The 18,573-nt window shown below is 38.2% G+C and overlaps 1 protein-coding gene across 3 annotated transcripts in view; it reads right to left on the reverse strand.

The window, feature by feature from the left end:
- The window catches only part of SFSWAP (splicing factor SWAP), a 49,764-nt gene extending 37,925 nt beyond the window's left edge, over positions 1-11,839 (reverse strand). For all 3 annotated transcript variants that reach the window (XM_050906377.1, XM_050906375.1, XM_050906376.1), the window contains exons 1-6: positions 11,519-11,839; positions 8,889-9,058; positions 8,226-8,363; positions 5,033-5,118; positions 735-960; positions 157-272 (exon numbers count right to left, since the gene is read on the reverse strand). In XM_050906377.1, coding sequence (XP_050762334.1) covers positions 157-272; positions 735-960; positions 5,033-5,118; positions 8,226-8,363; positions 8,889-9,058; positions 11,519-11,778 — 996 coding nt within the window. In that variant the 5' untranslated portion in view covers positions 11,779-11,839. The remainder of the gene's footprint in view (positions 1-156; positions 273-734; positions 961-5,032; positions 5,119-8,225; positions 8,364-8,888; positions 9,059-11,518) is intronic.
- Positions 11,840-18,573: the final 6,734 nt, after the last annotated feature.

Genomic DNA, 18,573 nt, shown 5'->3' on the forward strand with positions numbered 1-18,573 from the left:
AAAACAGACTTAAATTACTAAGACACAGTCTGGGAGAAAAAAAAATTAAAAAAATCTTTTGTTAACAAAAGACCTTAACACCTGCACATTAGAATTTTTGTGCCCATGAATCAGATGTTTTACAAGGCAGAAAGTAATTTTAACAGGGTCAAGTACCTTCATGAGCTCTTCAAGCCTACTGCATTTTTTAGATGCAAAGAGACTCGGATGCAGATAATTTCCATCATCATCATCGTCGTCATCGTCTTCTTCCTCAGATTTGACTCTTGAGTCTAAATAAAAGCAATTTCTGAATTTTATTTGGGTTTGCTATGGATTTGTATTGGGAGAGAAAGATGGTACAGGACAAGCATGTGTTCTTAAGAAACTACCGCTTTCGTAAATCCGCTTATTCACAAAAAGATAGATACAAGAAGATATTGCCAGCCATCAATAAAACTAAAACCTAAGTGCACAGACCAACTTTCCATTGGACTAGAGCTATACAAGTGTTTCTAAAAGCTCCAAGATCATAGCAGCTCTTGTATCTGAAAGTTTCCCAAAAATCTTTTCTTTTAAAAATCTCCTCCAATTTAAGCAAAATTTTGAATCATCACATCAATCTCAGCTGCAGAATAACAGTTGCATTGCCATTGCAACACACCAAAAAGATGTGGCTATTTTACCAAAAAAGACCAGTGGATGTTTCAATGACTCACATACTGAAGCCATCCATTTGACAAGCAAAAACTTACGTTTTTTCTCGTCCGCTTTATTTTCAGAAGGAGCAGCGTATCGTCCCTCTTTCATAGCCTTCTGAATGAATTTGTAGTAGGGATTGAGGTAGTGATCAAATCGTAAGAAGTCAAACTGGGAGTTCCGTGCTTGCTTGGCTTTTAGCATAATCTCAAACTGTGCTCCCTGCTTGCAGACAAAGTTTGCAGTTCGTTCTATAATCGCATGCATTTTTGCTGTTGGTGGCTGTGGGAGTAAAATAACATATATTTGTATTTTCATAAGCAGCTTGTAAAGTGTGTTAGAACTCCAGAGGGAATTAGAAAGAGCAGTAGTTCCCTGCCCCTCTTCTCAGCTTTCTCTAGCAACTTAGTTTCATAATCACCTTCAACTAGTGAAAATGTATCAGCACTAAAAAACCCAGTCCCAATCTTCCCTAGCTGCTCATTCATTTCCTTTTGCAACATCCTCTCCTTCTACCAGCATGACTATTTTTGCCATTGGACACCAAACTGAAGAGGGGAACAAATCCTGGTTGAGTTTGATGTAGCAAAAAAATTCTTTTAAGCCAGGTACATTCCATAGCCATATAGACACTTCTGCTGGCACAAGACAGGAGACACGTGTTTCTTGACACAGCAGTGCCAACTTAAAGTGGCCCTACCTCACAGTACCTCAAGGTGCTCTGAAGACTCAATATGTATGGTCTTCTTCCCAACAGCTGTCCTTTATTCTGTTATCACTGAATATGCAAATAATGTTCCCTAACTAGAAAAGCTTGTTACTATGCATTTGCTTGGAAGGAACATGTTGCATCTTAAGACCAACATAAGAATTGCAATTCCTATGTGCTGTCACATTCCCATAAAGAGTCATTGAACACTTTAGCAATAAAAGAAAAAAGAAAATTAATAAAGTTAAGCAACATCCATGCATTTCCGCTCCTGAAATCCCATCTAAGGAGCACCGCCATATCAAACCCAAGAAGTGAAAAGAACAAGAATATAGTTAAAGAATGAATGAACTTCGCCATTCACTGTTTTTAATTTCATACTCAGATAGCTCTGTTTTGTCTTGTGCTCAATAAACTGTAGAAACACATACACTGTGTGCCTACAAAGAGTGAAGTGTCACATTAATAGTTTGTTTTAGCTTTGCATTTTTATTGGTCTAGATACAGAACTATGTTGCAAACCTTAGAAAATCTTTTTCAGAAGATTGGAAGCATACGAGACAGTGCTGCTCGATTTAGGGCAAAAAGTCTGAATGTGATCAAACAGGACATTTTTAGAAATTATTTTCAGCCGATGAGGTCCTTTACTAGAACATGTTCAATATGGAAAATAATTAGTTGTTTCAAGTTTTACTTGTCCCTCTAAAATACTATCAAAGATTATTTTTATTAGAGGCAATGAAGTTCTCAACAAACTGATAACATTTTGTGCATTGCCAGTTTCACTATTTAATCCTACATCAAGTTTCTCTATTTCTGTGGTTCTTACACAGAAATACAAAATACACTTAAGGCCGAGAGATTCATAAAGATTGTATCTGAAATTACTTATCTGGTCTTGAATTTGAAACTGATACCACCATAAGCTCTGGCAAACAGGTACTATGAATATTAATATGCTTTTAATTGACTTCTAAGATTATTAACACCACTGATCTACAAAACCTTTTACAAAGTGAAAAACATTAAAAGGCAGAGATGCAGATATCATAGATGTATTCTAGTTTGCTATTACATTTAATAAAAACACTAAACGTTTAAACCAAGAACTGTTAAAACTTCTGAAAGTAAGAGTACTTGCCAGAGCTGAGAAAAACCCTTCTGAAAAATACTCCAAAGACGTAAGTGCTATCATCTAGTCAGATATTCCGTTCCAATCTTTAATTAGTATTGTAATTAAAAGTTTTTCATGAGTGAGTCTCCCTTACTGCAAGTTAAGTAACTATCCTCCAATCTTCAGTAAGCCTGGAAAATAATTGTAAGTCTTACGTTGCCTCTCAATAATCTCATCTAGAGAAAACAAAGTAATTCTTAATCTCTCCTCGTAAGTTTAACTGATAATTTCCTCTTACGGCCCACTTCCATAGCATCCACGCACTTAAAATGCAATGGTCAAGAACAGTCATCTTTGCCCATAACCCTGACATCAACAGTTTTAAGCAGTGGAAGACCTCCTGCATCCTCAACACAACTCTTCTATTTTAAGATCCAGAATGACATTACTGCTGCAGCTGGAGTTGCCACACGCTGAACATTCAATAGCTCACTACAGCCTCTCGATCTTTTTTGAGTAGTGCTGCCTAACTACTTAAGCCTTCATTTAACATTTGCACTTTGGATTGCTCTGTATTACAGGAACTATTTTATATCTGTCTTTATTGAACTGCACCTTGCAGATTGTGAACAAAGTCTCCAAGTTAGCAAGCTGGTTCTCAAATTTTATGTTATTTCCAAGCACTACAGTTTCCTCCCCAAAATGATTCAAAGTTTACAAGTGTCCTCCCCTGCCACGACCATCAACAAGTGCCATGTCTTTTAACTTGAATGTTAATTAGCAGTAAACTCAGGAGAGACCTAGAACACCAGTCTGTCCTTTCCACAAATCAGCAATGTATCTGTACACCTTTTCCAATCACTTGTGGATCGACATAATGGCAATGGAATTTACGATGTATTTCTCTCTCTCTCTCTTTTTTTAAAAATGGGGACAGGGTAGAGTGAGAAGTATTTTTTAAAAATGCCTGTAAAACCCCACCAATAATTTACCAGGCTTCTATCCTTCACAGCAATTGAATTAAAAAATACAGAATAAATACATTCAATGGTAAAACTGAATGACTTGACTAGAGCAACAACAAATCAAGACTTACAAAAAAAATTTCTCACAATTCCCAATCCAAGGCCAAATATACATTGTTTTCAGAGCTGCTGTCCAGACATTTTGGGTTGGTTTTTTTTTTAATCAAAACCAAATATGCCCACATTTGCTTTCTGTTCATTTGAATATACGAGAGTTCAATAGCTGACTGAGAAATTACTTCAGTAAGCCCCACACTGCATTCTGCAACTTACATGTAAAATCTATCTTAAGTTTCAGAACAAAATTCAAGCAAAGCAGCTATCTAAAACAGCAAACATTCTTTCACCAGCAGTTACTTTTTGGAAACAGCATCCAAATGCTAAATAAGCAGCTTCTCACTGAAAACTCAATGTTCTTATTCTAAGACTAAAGTATAAGTCATAATTTAAAAGCAATAACATATAAAAAATCTTCCCTGCACTCAGATGTAGGTTTGCAAGCACTTCACTAACAAAATGTATTATAAGATTGTAAAGAAAAGTAGAGGAAGTAAAAATTAGAACAAGTAAAGTTGCACATTTGATTTGTTAAATAGCTCTTAGTTCATACAAAAACCAGAATAGGATAAAAATTTTCATTTAAAAGCTAATGAAGTAGAAAAACACTCTTACACAAACCCCCTGTGTTCACTATTAGTTATTCTAACAGAGTGCTTTGAATCTTTACTGGCTAAGTTTATCAAGTTAAGAAGGCAGCCCAAATATAAATTAACACTTTCATGACCACGGTATAGGAGAAAGAATATTATCTGACTTCCCAGTATCTTTTATGAAACTTGAAATAAATTGAAAATCCTCATGGTTACAACTGTACTCAAGCAGGCAACTGTTCAGCTCCTTTAATGAAAAATACACAAGTTGCAATTAAGTTTACAGTTTACTACGTAGCAAATTCTGGTAACGTTACATGAAGGAAAAAGCTTCTATATGCTACTACTTTCACGTTATTTCAGAATTTGCTAGAAACAAACTATTGCTTTTCTCCTTGAATAGGCTAGTCTTAAACACAGCCTTTATATTTGATCACTTCCTACCCCCTTCAGATTGGGACTCAATTAAAAAGAACCCAGAAAAAAATCTTGAACAGAAGCAATCTTTTGGTTTAATGGTCCTGCACATTTGCAATGTCAACCTTGACATCTCAGTAAATATCCATTCCAAGAACAACTGCCTTTTTTCTGCATTATCTAAAACAATACCACAAGTGATACTAAATGCACTTAGCATAAGCACTGCAATAATTTCAGTGTGAAAAAGAAGATTCAAGAGAGTTGACAGAACTCAAGAATTCAAGAAAGAACATTTGAAATTAAGCTACTATTCTAGAATAATTTAAAATGTACCACACTAAAGTTAATGGGGGGGGGGGGGGGGGAAATCAGTAAAGCACCATCAACTCCTTGAAAATTGACAGAAATGTAGGTTGCGTTAAATGTACACACATACCAGTTCCACATCAGAAGGTACGTTCAGTCCCGGAGGGGCAACAAAAGGTTCTTCATTTTCTTCTACATTTTCTGTCTGAGCTGTTTCTACAAGAAATGACAGAATAAAACACTATAGGACAAAACACATCGAAGCACCCCAATGTTAACAAAAAATTATTACAATAAAGTATATCTAAAAGGATGTGCAACCAAGGAATTTATCAAATGAAACTATAACCAATATTTGCACTGAAGACATTTAAATATGCTTCCTCTCCCTGAAGTTATGTGTAGTTTATTTAAGATTGCATAAATTATGTCTTAATAGAGGTATTAGGAAGAATAAAACCCTATAAACCTTAGCCCCGACTACAGTGCTGAAGACAAACAAGTGTCAAATCAAATAGAAAACATTTATTTTCATGGATATTACTTTTGTTTTTACAAGAAAACCCACGCAAAATTAAGGGGAACCATTTTCAATGCACTGGGTGAATCCTTTCCCAACAATGATTAAAATATTACAGACATCCAAAATCTCTAAAGCCGTTAAGACCCATATACCTGGTCTATCTGAATTCAGTTCCCTGTTAATCAACCATTTCAGCCTATGCAAACAAGCCTAAGTACTTTCCTCAGCTTCCTAACCCTAATGAAAGTTGTACAGGAATGCAACAGTGAGGCTAAAATCCACTTTCATCACCTACAGAGATAAACCAGTAATTGTCTTAATAATTGGTTAAAATAAATGTTGCCATTCATCTGTGAGTTCAGTCTAAAGTTGGTATGGTTCCTTTTATATCAAGTTTAACATATGCAAATATTTAACAGATTTATGACATGAACTAGTCATCTAAACCAGTTATTCTTTTATAAAGGCCAATTTGTATTACATTGTTTTTTGGTATACCAGAAACATTCCTCTGCAAATATTCTGCTTTACAAAATTTTTATAATAATTGAAGTGGAAAGTTTACTTTTTAAAGTAACTTTTAGTATTATCTATTCTACTAGTTTAAGAGAAAATATATTCTAGTTTTATCCTAACAAATTAGACAGCACAAACTGCATGAAAATCTGACTACGGGAACTATGGACACAGACAGCAGAACAGCCTGATCATGCATGAGATGTCATAGCAATTACTGCATACAAGCTCTTACCCATGCAAGAAAGAGAGTTAACTTTTTTGTTGCTGTCTGGCAGGTTGTTTTTCTTTAAATGATAGTTTAACTCCACAAAGGCACACAGAAATTTTAGCATCAAGGAAAGGAGGAAGCAGCAGCAGACAAAGCAGAATAGGACTGCTTCTTTCGGCAGCAGCTCCAGCTAACACTTGAAGCGTTCACAGAACTACAGCCTGTAATTCACATTACTGTTATCTGCATCTTCCAATACTGGATTTTACTCTACTGTGATTTATAAAAAATGAATGCTAAGAATTTATAGTCCTGTATTATTGGAAATTGTTACCATATAGCAATCTATTAAAAGTCTGTACAGTTCAACTACAGTAAAACGTAATACCAATGTTTCTATCTCACTTTTGCCCCAAGTACTTTCTCCCCACGTACTATCAAGTGTTACCAGAAAATACTCCTTTGTTATCCATCATTACTAAAAATTTTCTAGAACATAAAGAGTTCGGTAAGAAAGCTCACAGCTGAGACACTGTTCCAGCGACCTGCTATGATGATCTCTACTTCTCATCAGCAGCACTGAGAATTCTCACATTACACCACAAGATTTTGTAATAGCTTAGCATGACACTTCCATGACGCATCAAGTATTAATTAACTAAATATTAACTTGTTGGAAGACTGGGTAGTTGTATCTCTCTTTGCCAATGACTAAGTTGTCACATTTTAGCATTATTCCTAAAAATATGACTTCATTAAGGCTGAAATACATTATTCTAGATACCTCATCATTCTAGGAAAGAAAAATAATGTGGAACAACCCAGACACAACTTGAACTCATGACAGCTCTCTTACCAAATGAAAGTGGAATTTTTATTTATTCCTTATACACTTGATCAAAGGTAGATTCTGTGACATTATGGCACATTTTCATGCAGTTTTGCAAAGCTCTCCTACAATACAGACACCCTATAAGGTTCAGCAGATTCCCTTTTTAGTGACCAATAGAGAGAGGGCATTCACCTTTTTAATCTCTATGCAGTAGAGAAAGATGGGGGAGCCAAACTACAAACATGTTCTTCTCTATCACCTCCAATTTTTCAGTAGGCTTATCCCTATCCCAGATCCACACAACATGAATAACACCCCTTTGACAAGAAACACTCAAAACCCGTATGTAAAGAGAACTTAGAAACTATCTGGTTATGGAATCTACCAGACAAATGGGAAAAAACCAAATGAAATAAACCCTAGAAAAGACAACGCAATTCAGCATCAGTACTGAAGAGCACAGGAGAAACCCTTGGTAGAATGCAAACGGCATGGACACTGCCCTGACACAACCCCTCACACACAGCAGCAAAAAACACTAAATAAGCTTTAGCACCTAAAATGATCCTGCATTGCAGCACACACCTTGGTAAAAAAAAGCACATCTCATACCATGGTAACCCACCAATATGTAGTTAGACAACTCAATTGTTAATTAAGCAATCCTAACTTTACTAAGACAGTTCAATAACACTTGAAAGCTTTCTTAAGACTTCATGTTAAAAATGCAATGTTATCGTAATTAAAGATGGGAACATGAGAACCTGAATTCTGCATTTTTTAAGATCACAGAGAGGGGCACACTATGTTGAAGACAGACTCGTTTATAATAATTAAGAAGACAAAATCTAAACTTAAGAAATATATATTCTCGTTAATTACTATTCTGTCTATGTTTCCAATGATCTTTTCCTTCTTGACCAAGAAACAGTGTTAACAGCCAGCCATGTGACAAATTACTAGTTTTTTCTGAATAAGAATCTGCAAGACACCAGAATTAAATTTCCTATCCTGACTACTATAGTATTGACTGTGCTGTAGCAGGAAAACATTTAAGCACATCAAGAGCAAAGTTTGCAAAAACTCAGTAACACAGTTCCATAAAGACTTTGCTGAAATGCTTTGACATTTTTTACTTGCATTTTAATGAAACACACATTTTCAACCTTCAACTGCAAGTGAGAGACACAGAGGTGCTATGTTCTTCCTCTCGATTAACCCTTGCTATTTTTACCCCTTACCTCTTTGTTTTGCAGGCTGATGCTCCTCCTCCTCAGTGGGTTCTGAAGGGTCATAATAATCACTGCCATAACGGAATCCCACTGCATTATAGGTACCATCCTCTGCCAAAGCTTCACTCAGTCTTTTATATTCCTCCTCTTGAACAAAAATGCAATTACCAATCATTAGAACATATTTAAAAGCCAATTTCTTAAAAAAAAAAGTAATATTTCTTACTTTAGTTTTTAAATGAGAAGTTTTCACTTAATCATTTTAGCTTTCATTAAAAACCGAATAGAAAAACACAGCATGTACATATGCTGACCATTTATTTCTTCCTGAAGAGATAAAGGCTGCGGGTTAAAACATTCTAATGTAATTATGCATACAAGAGCACAGAAATTAATTTATACAACACTAAGAATGTAGCAGAATGTGTTTATTTTGGGGGTTTTTGGGTCTGAAATCCCAGTCTGCCCCCATAATCTGGGCAATTTCTGTGTGGATCTATATTTAAACTATCCTGAGGTCCTCTCACATACGCAAAGACTCCTGTTTTTCGAATCCACTGGGTACTGTCAAGATAACATCAGAAAAAGAGAGTATAAAATTAGGAGTAAATTTAATTTCATAATTATTTATTTAAACATGTGCTAAACTCAGGAAGTTTCCTTGAGCAATACCTTGCCTCGCCTCCTCCTCAAGCAAGTCCGTATGCAAGGCTAAATACCTCTCTTCATCACAGAGGGCTTCTATTCTAGCTTCCTCTTCAGACAATTGATAATCTCTGTTCCACGTGGAATATTCAGCATCGTATTCAGAAAGGTCATGTAGGTGACCACGCCCATCATACCTGCAAGATGAAACAGCTGGTCAATGCAAAAAACTTAGGGCTTGCGTTTATGCGACTACTTAAATACTTACCCATTAAAAATGAAAAAAAAAAATACTTATATGTTAAAGCATATTTCCTTTTAGAAGTTACGTTTAATTTTGCTAATCATTTGTCACCAACTATCGAAAATTTGTTTAATAGTCTAAATTCCTCTCAAAGAAGCTAATAAATTATTACAATTAAAGGCAAAGGTATCCTTTAATAGTTTAAGTGCGATCCATTTCCTTAACAGCTCTTACCGTACGTGCTTCAACCAACCAATCAATGTCACTTGCAAAATACGTTTTTCTGGAAAGTCAAATAGCTTACATTCACACAAACCCGAATACATAAATACCTATCCGTAAGAACCAAACGGTCGAAATTTCCTCGCTTCTTTCTGCTAGTCCCGAACTCTCAGGAGATATCTTCACCATAGAAACTTGCGTCCATTGGAGGTAAAATCATGGCTAGGCTCGGCCCCTAGCCATTTGGCTGAGGAAATAAGTTCTGGGTTATGTGATAGAGAGACACACATATATAGGAACAGTAACATATACATGCAATTTAAGGAGGTTCACCGTAAAAAACGGCAAAGATCAATGATGTACAGTTCCTTTCTACTGAGCAGAAATAATTTTATTTGCAGGAAAAGCACTGCATTGGGATAATGTTTATGCATCAGTAAGAGAAACTGATTGAAAAGTAAAGTGACAGTAAACTCGACTCCGCTGAGGTGTCTTCCCACACACAACTCTTGACTTGTGCCAACTTGCTAGACCAAAAACAAAGAAAGTAAATATTCTTATAGCAAAAAGTTAATGAAACAGGTATGTCTGGTTAATCTGTCCACAGGCAAACTTCAACCCATGTCTTCTCATAGCAATGTGCTTTTCTCAAAATGGTGAAAATGAAGACTTCCTGCTGCTGGAGATAAAAAGAATCTAAGCTTCCAAAGGAGTTTATAAGATTAGTAATTGCAAGCTACCTTAACTTACAAATGTATGTTATTTAGATTTTTCGGTATTATATGTACATACATGCACATACTTAGTTTTTGCTCCCAACAATTTCTGTAACGCCTGTAAATTGGGTTACTGTTGCACAGGACCACAAAAATGGCCTCTACCTACTAATGAAATCTGTCACAAAAGTGATCTGGATTAGAAGTGTACATCATAACACTTCTATTCTCATGTAAGTAAGAAATTAAACATAACTGCAAACGTTTATGGTTGTTTTTTCATGTCTTTGTGTTTATTCCAATTTAACAAATTAATTTCAATCATAAAAATCATTAATGGCATAAACCCCAAAACAGTGCAAGAGCATTTCTTTTTCTCCAGTCTTATGGAAGGAAATTAAAAGGCCTTCCCTTACTGGTATTTTTCCAAGCCAAATACAGTTGTTAAATCAAAACAAGAAAAATAATGTATAGCACCAAAGCAATGATGAAATTGAGGGAACAAATATCTACAGTATGTCATGCGATCCTTTTCAAACCAAAATCCTTCCATCTTTCCCACTGAGGTTTTCAGGGTCAGCCACAACTCTCAAATTTTACTTTCAGTGCTCCACTCAAATACACCCAACCTGACCTCCCATTTTCCCTCTCTCCACGCAAATATTCAGAAAACTCATTCTGAATGAATTTATTTCTAAATCCCACCCTGCACTGCTGAAACAACTTAGAGACCAGGAGAAACATCAGAGCAGATTCTGTTCCTCTGTCTGGCCATGAACCTGTACCTATTGCAAAACAGCCAAAAAAAGCCACCCCTGACAAAATTTGAAAAGCAAGCACCCAAAATCAAAGCCATTCTGCCTAATACAGTGAATCATGGCACAAGGAAAAAAGTAATTAGGCCAAGAATTGCTTTTGGGGTATCCCACCAACAGCCTGCAGCCAGATTACATAGGAGAAATTTCCCCTAAGGTGGATAAATGCCTTTCCACTCCCCACACTGCACCCTTCTCACTTAGAGAACATATAAAGTGCCTAATAAGTATTCCCATGCAATAAGGCTCCCTTGGTTTCCAAGTGAGAAAAGATGATGTTTGTGGTTTGCATTGAAAAGGAACAGATCATTCCCACTTTCCGCTCCACCCTGTAAACCCTACCCTAACAAGTGGAGCAGAAACACCCAACGCACACTGACCGTCAGAAGGAGAGGAACCTCCCAACACTGCCAGAGCGGGGAACCCCAAGTTCCCGCTGCCGGGGGGACGGCCCTGCAGCGTTACAGAAGCAGCACTCGAAGCACTCTACCAGGAGGAGCTGCCCTCCGACTCTGCCAGTGAAGAAGATCCCCACACGTCTGCCAGAGTGAGCCCTTTGTTCATCCCCCGCCCTCACTTGCCCACAGCATAAGGGGGGGAACAGAAAGAGGCTATAACAGGAGATCTCGCAGCAGAGTCTGGGGGTTGTGTTACACCGACCTATCGATCATGATCTTGGGGTCTCCCATCCAAGGAATAAGGTGTCGCCCCTGCTCCTGGTACTGAGCCTTCTCATCATCTCGAAACAGCTTGCAGGCATAGCCGAACACCAGCAGCTCCACACGGCTATTCCCACCTCCACCTCCTCCTCCACCTCCTCCGGGGGGCCCGGGGACCGCTCCCCCGCCTGACAACAACATTAGGGGCGGCGGGCCTGCTTCTTCTGCAGTCCGTCGAGAACCTCCGACCCCTCCGTACATCACCAGGGGATGCAGCGAGGAGGAGGAAACTCGCAGTAACAACGACTGTCCGAGAAGCGAGTCCCCCAGAAGGCCGGGCCCGCACTAAACTCCCCAGCTCCACAGCACCACAGTCGCCATCACCCGAAACAAAATGGCGACCCTTCCGCTTCCGCTGGCAGAGCCGAGGCTAGGCTGGCTTCCGGCAGCAGGCAGATTCGCGGTCGGTTTTGGCAGCCCGAGTGTGGAATCGAAGAAAAACGGGGCGCGGAGCGGCGCGGCTCCGCGCTGCCGGCGGGGCAGCGCGGCGTCTGGCGACAACGGCCGGTTGCCAGGCAGGGACTGTGACGCCGCGGGCGTGACGAAAGTGCGGACGCAAGGGAGGGGGAGGAGCGGCGGGGACGCCACGGCGAGCTGGGCGGGGCGGGGCGGGCGGGGCGGCCGCTCTGAGGCGGTCGGCGTGCGTGAGGGGAGCTGCTCGGGTCCTGCCGCGGCCCTGGGCTGGCGGGGGGCGGGTGGGACGCTTTCGTGGTACATCTCAGCTGAAATGCGTACGCAGAGTTTAAAAAGAGAAGGAGGGAGATGGCGGAGGCTCGGCGCGGGGCCGGGAGCCGTGTCTCCCGGTGTCTGTCGCGCTGCTGAGGAGCCCCGCAGGGGACTGGCGACGGGGAGTCATCGGCGAGATGGGGAGCGGTGGAGCCCAAGGAAATGGAGAGGCTGGGGGTTACGGGGCTCGGCAGAAAGATGGGTCAGGGTGGGTGGCTCTGGCAAGGAGAGTTGTGGGAAGGTGTAGCAGAAAGTGGGGATTCACCTCAGGCTGCGCATGGGAAGTGCAAGGGGAAAGTGGGCCTGGGAGCCAAAGCGGGAAGGGGAAAGGCTGTGGCGCTGAGGAAGGTTTTTCAAAAAAAAAGATAAATCAGACTATTTTTTATAAAATTGTGTAATCTGGGCTGAAATTTTCAGTATTGTTTACCTCAGGATTATTATTTTCATCACTCTTCAAGAAGTATGAAGAAACACATTGTTTTGCATATTTTATAATAAAATTTTGTAAGGAAGCACATCGTGTTTTGCAGTTCACAATGGGAGTTGATCCATAGCCTTCGTTATGAGAGATTCTGGATGCCCATAAATATAGGCAGAGCTGCTGGGGTTTTCCTGTGTGAACAACTTACTGGCATCATTGTACACAAAGGAATGAAATGTAAAGTAGTGTGAGGAAAGCAACACGTGAGCACTGGAAAAGAGATGGATAGCTTGTGTCAGCGTTGAGAAATACCTGCTACCATGTAAACTTACTGAAGGAGGAATCTAGAAACTTCCTTGGACACTTCTTTATTCATCTGGAGTCATGAAATTGAAAACAATAATACATGGGGTTTCCACAGTATATTTCGAAGTGAACTACAAAATCTGACTAAACTTTATAATGCTGCTTTTAGATAATTGTGATGTATATACAGTCCCGCCTGCCATTCCATGTCCTCGAAAAGATGGTTAAAAATCTACTAGTTAACATCTTTATCCTTCGCAATGAATTTGTGGGTTACCAGTAATTATCTGATATTTCAAAGCTATCGGTGAACAAATCTGCTAAAGGTAGATGCTTCAGACATATCTTACTGTTTTATAAAAATAATGACTGAGTTGTTTTAATGAAGAGAGAAGTTCTAAGTGTAACACCTTTGTGAAACAAAATACAGACCTGAACACCAAGGAGACAGGTGGGAACACGCTTGAACATTGTGCAACAGTTTTACACCAGCTGGGAAACATTTGAAGTAAAGAAAAGAGCAGGAGAAAACAATAGAAAGAACTCCAAGAAAGAAAAAAAACCCATTTTTGATGGGAAGTATAAGAAAGCAATATGTGGCAAGGATTTTGTGACTTCCATAAGTCTTCTGGTAATGCAAATGATTCAGCAAAAAGATAGTATGGCACCAAAATGGCTCTGTGCAGTTGAAGTGGCAGTGTAATAAGATAACTTCAGACCATTTTAGAGGCATATAAGCATTTGAGACAAGAACGTGAACTGTGCATGAGTCAGATAAAGGACAAAAATGGAAATCTTACTTACAAAGAATGCAATTACAGAAAGATGGAGGGAGTATTTTAATGATCTCTTTAATGGTGAAATGGATAAAGGCAAACAAACAGCAATTTTCCAGCCAGCTGAGCCATTTGTAGAAGAACCAAGAGGCGACCAGAACACCCAGGAACAGTAAAGCACCAGGTGTTGATAATGTTCCCACTGAATTATTAAGAACAGGAGGGGATAAGGCTTTAAAATCTAATTTGTGTTAGTTTGGTGGTTTGAAAATAACGTAAAGAAATTGGAAAGGGGAACCACGTGTCTATTTTCGAGAAAGGGGACAAAATGAAACCTGAGGCCTGGGGCAGCATCTTGCTGATTATTACAGCATGTGTTGTTCTAGGCTATTTGTTCACACATAATTAGCCTGTAAACAGAAGGGAGATTAAGAGAGGTTTCTGGAAGAACAGGACTACAGCACAACAGTTACTTTCAGATTATTGAGTACCTGAGGAAAAGAAGTAGGAAAATGAGCAGACTACATACAGGGATCTTTGATGTATTTAAGAAAGCATCTCATAGTGCATTATGAATTTGTATTGTAATCAAAAAGTGCCCATCCCTTCCTTTTTTCCCAGTATGTGTAAAAAAGTAAACTTTTTTCCATTTTTTTTGTGTTTTTTACTGTACATCATCATTGGGAAGGAAACTTGGTGCTAATCGTAACATAGGGTATGCTTTTTACCACATTTAAAGACACATCCAACTTTAATATCTACTAATAAGAAAAAATACTCTGAAATTACTGTAGGCTTCTGTTTTAAATTCTTTATACGGTAGGATGCCCATGTTATTTCATTCAGATCCTTGACTGGTCCCAGCTGTCCTGGCTGTGAGGAAGAGAGGCTAGCTGTAACAGGAAAAATTTACAAAATTAATCATCTCTCTCCCTCTCACTCTTTCTATTTTCATTTTGCTATAGGTAGGAAAGCAAGATTAAAGCAAGTAAAAACAAGCCTCCTTTCTTTCCTAGGCTGATACCAGTCTTTTTTTCTCTATCTTAATGGAAGTGTGGTCATCTAGTATTGTTTTGCAGTTTGTCTTTAGCTAAAAGTGTATAGTAACACATTTGTTGGTTCTGAAGTAGGTCGGAAAGAAAAGTGTGTTGTGCTGATTCTAAAGAAAAATACCATTTGTATCACGTTTCAGGGATATAAAGGAATTTTCAGCATACCAAAGAATGCATCAAATGTTATTCCAAGCACACGGGAGATATGAAATCTGAAGCTCTGGAGTTAGAGACCCTGCAGAAAACAAAGCACAGGATGGGTAAGCAGTTTGGTACAGAAACACACACAATTTTTTGGTAATTAAGAAGCTATAATTTGGGAGTGGGATTTGGTATAAATTCAAACAGGCTTGTAGTCTTCTATATTGGTTACAAGGGGACAAAGCTGTATATGAGAGAGCTACCATAAAGGATTTTGTTGATCAACGCAAGCGCAGCGTTTTTTATAGTAAAAAGAGAAAGCTTGTGTATCACTATATTAATCTTGACATTAGCACTCTCAAACTATTGGAGTAGGTTTTTTATTTTTGTAGAAAATGCTCTGCTTAGTCAGGCTGGAGCCAAGATCTAAGTTTTTTTTTTTCTTGGTCATCATTTGTTCATTATGGAACTTGGCATGAACCTGCACTGTTGTCAGACTTCTTTATTCTATCTCAGTGGTGTCTTGTAACAAAAGAGCTGCTGTGTTCTTTAGGGAAGGATGCACAGAACCTGCAAGGTTTCCTTGAACATTGAAATTGTACATAATTATTCTCTTAAAGAAGATATTCTCTAAATTATCATGACTTTTTGAGTAGATTTTATTGTTACTTCTGCCATTACTGTACCATCCACATATAAAACATACGGTAAGTCCAACCCAATTGAATTGGAATCACATTTTAAATACAAAATTGCTGTATAACAGTAGCTAGGTAAACAATTTATGGGTACGTTCATGACTGCAGTGTCTAACTGGCTGCATTAATGACTGAGTGCAGAGTAGTGGTTAAGGATTTCCAGCTCTTTTTAATTATAAGCTTGCTGTAATTCATAGCTTAGTTGCTCACTTTATATCCAGAGAGTTACTTACCTCCTGTATGAATTGTATAAAAATTCTATTTACCTCTTTCTCTTAAAAAAAAAAAGAGATAAACCTCCCTCTGTTCTTTTTAGCACAGTGTTTTTATCTATTGACCACCTTCATTATTCTGGCAAGTTACACAGATATGCCGTGTATCCTTTGGTAGGGTTTTTTCTTTTGTTTTGTTTTGGGTTTGTGTGTGTGTATTTCACAGCCTGCCAATTTCTATGACTAATTTATTTGGTTACTGTCTTTAGGCTGGAAGACTCCTTTCTTGAGGGTGCTTGTAAGAAGCAAAGATGCACTTAAACAAAAAACAGCACACAAAGCTTGTCCCTTTTCCCTTCCCTTTGCTTTGTCTTTTCTTTATTCAAAACCATCTTCACTGTTGTATTTTATAAGGTGTTTTATTACTGTGTGCTTGAAAAGGGTAAATTAAAGCTTATGAGTAGCACTAACAATCAATGTTGAATCCTCTTCTAGCAGTAGCTCTGTCTTCTTACAGTTTTTCTCAAAAAAGTGCTTGTGTATGAGACACTTTCAGTTAAGGTGTGCAACAAGCAATTTCTGTTACTGTACAAAAGATTTGTAGAGAAAATGAAATAGTCTTAAAGTATAATCAGTTTATAATTAACCAAATTCTTTACATTCAGCTTTTGTCATAATTTGCTTTTATTGTTACTGTGGAAACCCATGATGCAAGTTCCATAAAGAATGTGTTCTCGTTTTGTTTGCAAAGCATAGTATCACTGGATAGTAACTTACATTGTTTTGGTTTTTGTTTTTTGAGTAATGCTCTGTCTTGCAGATAAGGTAATCAAAATGAACTGCTACTTTGTAGACAGCACTGATGTGTTTAAAGCAACCTTCAAAGTTGATAGTGTATCTGTCTTACGGTAGGGAGGTTTTACACTAAATTCTTCATGCAACAAAGCAGCTAACCCTGTGTTACAGTCTGGCCAATTGTATTTAATCTCCTCTGAGCCATTAAGAGGAATCCTCTCTGCAAAAGAAGAGAAGGTCATAGCTGAGCAGGTTTACTGCATACAGAAAATAAACTTATTTTTCCTGTGAGCAATACCATTTGTCTAACAGTGTGATAGCATTCCTAACTAAACCTTGATGATCATTGATCTGCTGCTTGAAGAGAACCTCACTTGATACACAAAGAAATAAATGCTTTCTGCTTTTTTTTTTTTTTTGTGTGTGTATTTTACATCATTGGGAATATACAGATATCAAAAGGTCAAAGTCTGCCCTTGTGTAACCCTGTATTAAAGCCACTGTTATTTAGTTATAATAGTAGCATGCTTGAAGAACCCAAGACAGATTCATTAGCTGTAATGGATTGTAAGGCCATATTTATTACTAATAACAACAAGGAAATACAGGTTATTAATGGCTGTCGTTTTATATGATAAAATGAACGTAGAAGCTGGGGAAAAGCTTACTTGCAAACTTCATGGCTCTGGCAATTTGTTTTTTTTGCAAATGAAGTAAATTTTGTTCTTCAGCAGCCACCGCTTTTTTGATGCTTCTCTGTCAAATGATGCTAAAGCCCTCCTGGTCCTCTGTGTGCTTTAGAGAAATCAATACTGCACTCCTGTGTGGAAATAATTACTAAAGATTTGGGCTGGGTAGGCTACTAATCATTCCTAGAGGAAAAAGGTGGAGCAGCAGCAGTTTGTATTGTTTATTAGCTTCTTTAATGTTCCGTGATCTTCTGTTCTATAGAGTATTTTTTGAAGACTTTCATTTTATTTGCACTTATTTTTTAAATGCTTTACCAAAGGTTAGTCATTCAAAATAACATGTTGAAAAGTTTCATAGGTAGGAGACATCAGAGGAGCTCTTAAGCCTCCCATGGCAGGGGCTATACTGCGTGGTGATCTTGTTTTGGTCTTAGTGCTGGTGGTTGAATGTCTATAAACTTAGTTCATTGGTTCCTTTAATCATAAGAAGAGACACAGGAATGTGTAAAAAGATAAAATAAACCACCAAAAATTATTTTTGTCCCTCTTTGTTGTCATACTGTTTGTGAACAGATTGGAGTTTAGTTTTGATTTTTCATTTATTTGCCTCACAATTACTTTCTAATTCCTGTGAGTGTTCACAAATAGCAATTTCTTAAGTCTATTAGTCCATCTGTGCAGCGAGTCATCTGCTTGCTAGACTGCCATTCATGTCACTGAGGGTTTTGTTGATCCATAATGGAAAGCAGAACATTCAGTTCATATTGCAGGATGTGCGCCTTGAATACAATTATATTTTGCTTAGGTCTGATGGAAAATTAACTTAAAGTTTGACTAGGTTGAGCTGTAATGTTGATTGATGTCAAATAGAAATCAACATCACTGCACCTTTGTGTGTGGATGAAGAGGAGAGAAGTTGTCTTCTGAAAGGTTTACATTCAGAAATGCTGATGGAGTCTGCCTGGAATGCAAGAACAACCCGCACATGGACAGTTTGCCTAACAAGCCTGTAGGCAGAAATGTTGCTGTCGAGCCCTTGATAGTGTGCATGAAATGATGCAATCATGTGGACTTAGGAGTAAAAGTTTGTTTGTGTGAGGTCCTTAATAAGCAACTGCTGTAACTGTGATATTTCATACCTGCTTTTTTATTAGATCTTACTGCAGCAAAATTTGTAAGT

The sequence above is a fragment of the Gymnogyps californianus genome, chromosome 16 (genome assembly GCF_018139145.2).
Source record: "Gymnogyps californianus isolate 813 chromosome 16, ASM1813914v2, whole genome shotgun sequence".
NCBI classification, from domain to species: domain Eukaryota; kingdom Metazoa; phylum Chordata; class Aves; order Accipitriformes; family Cathartidae; genus Gymnogyps; species Gymnogyps californianus.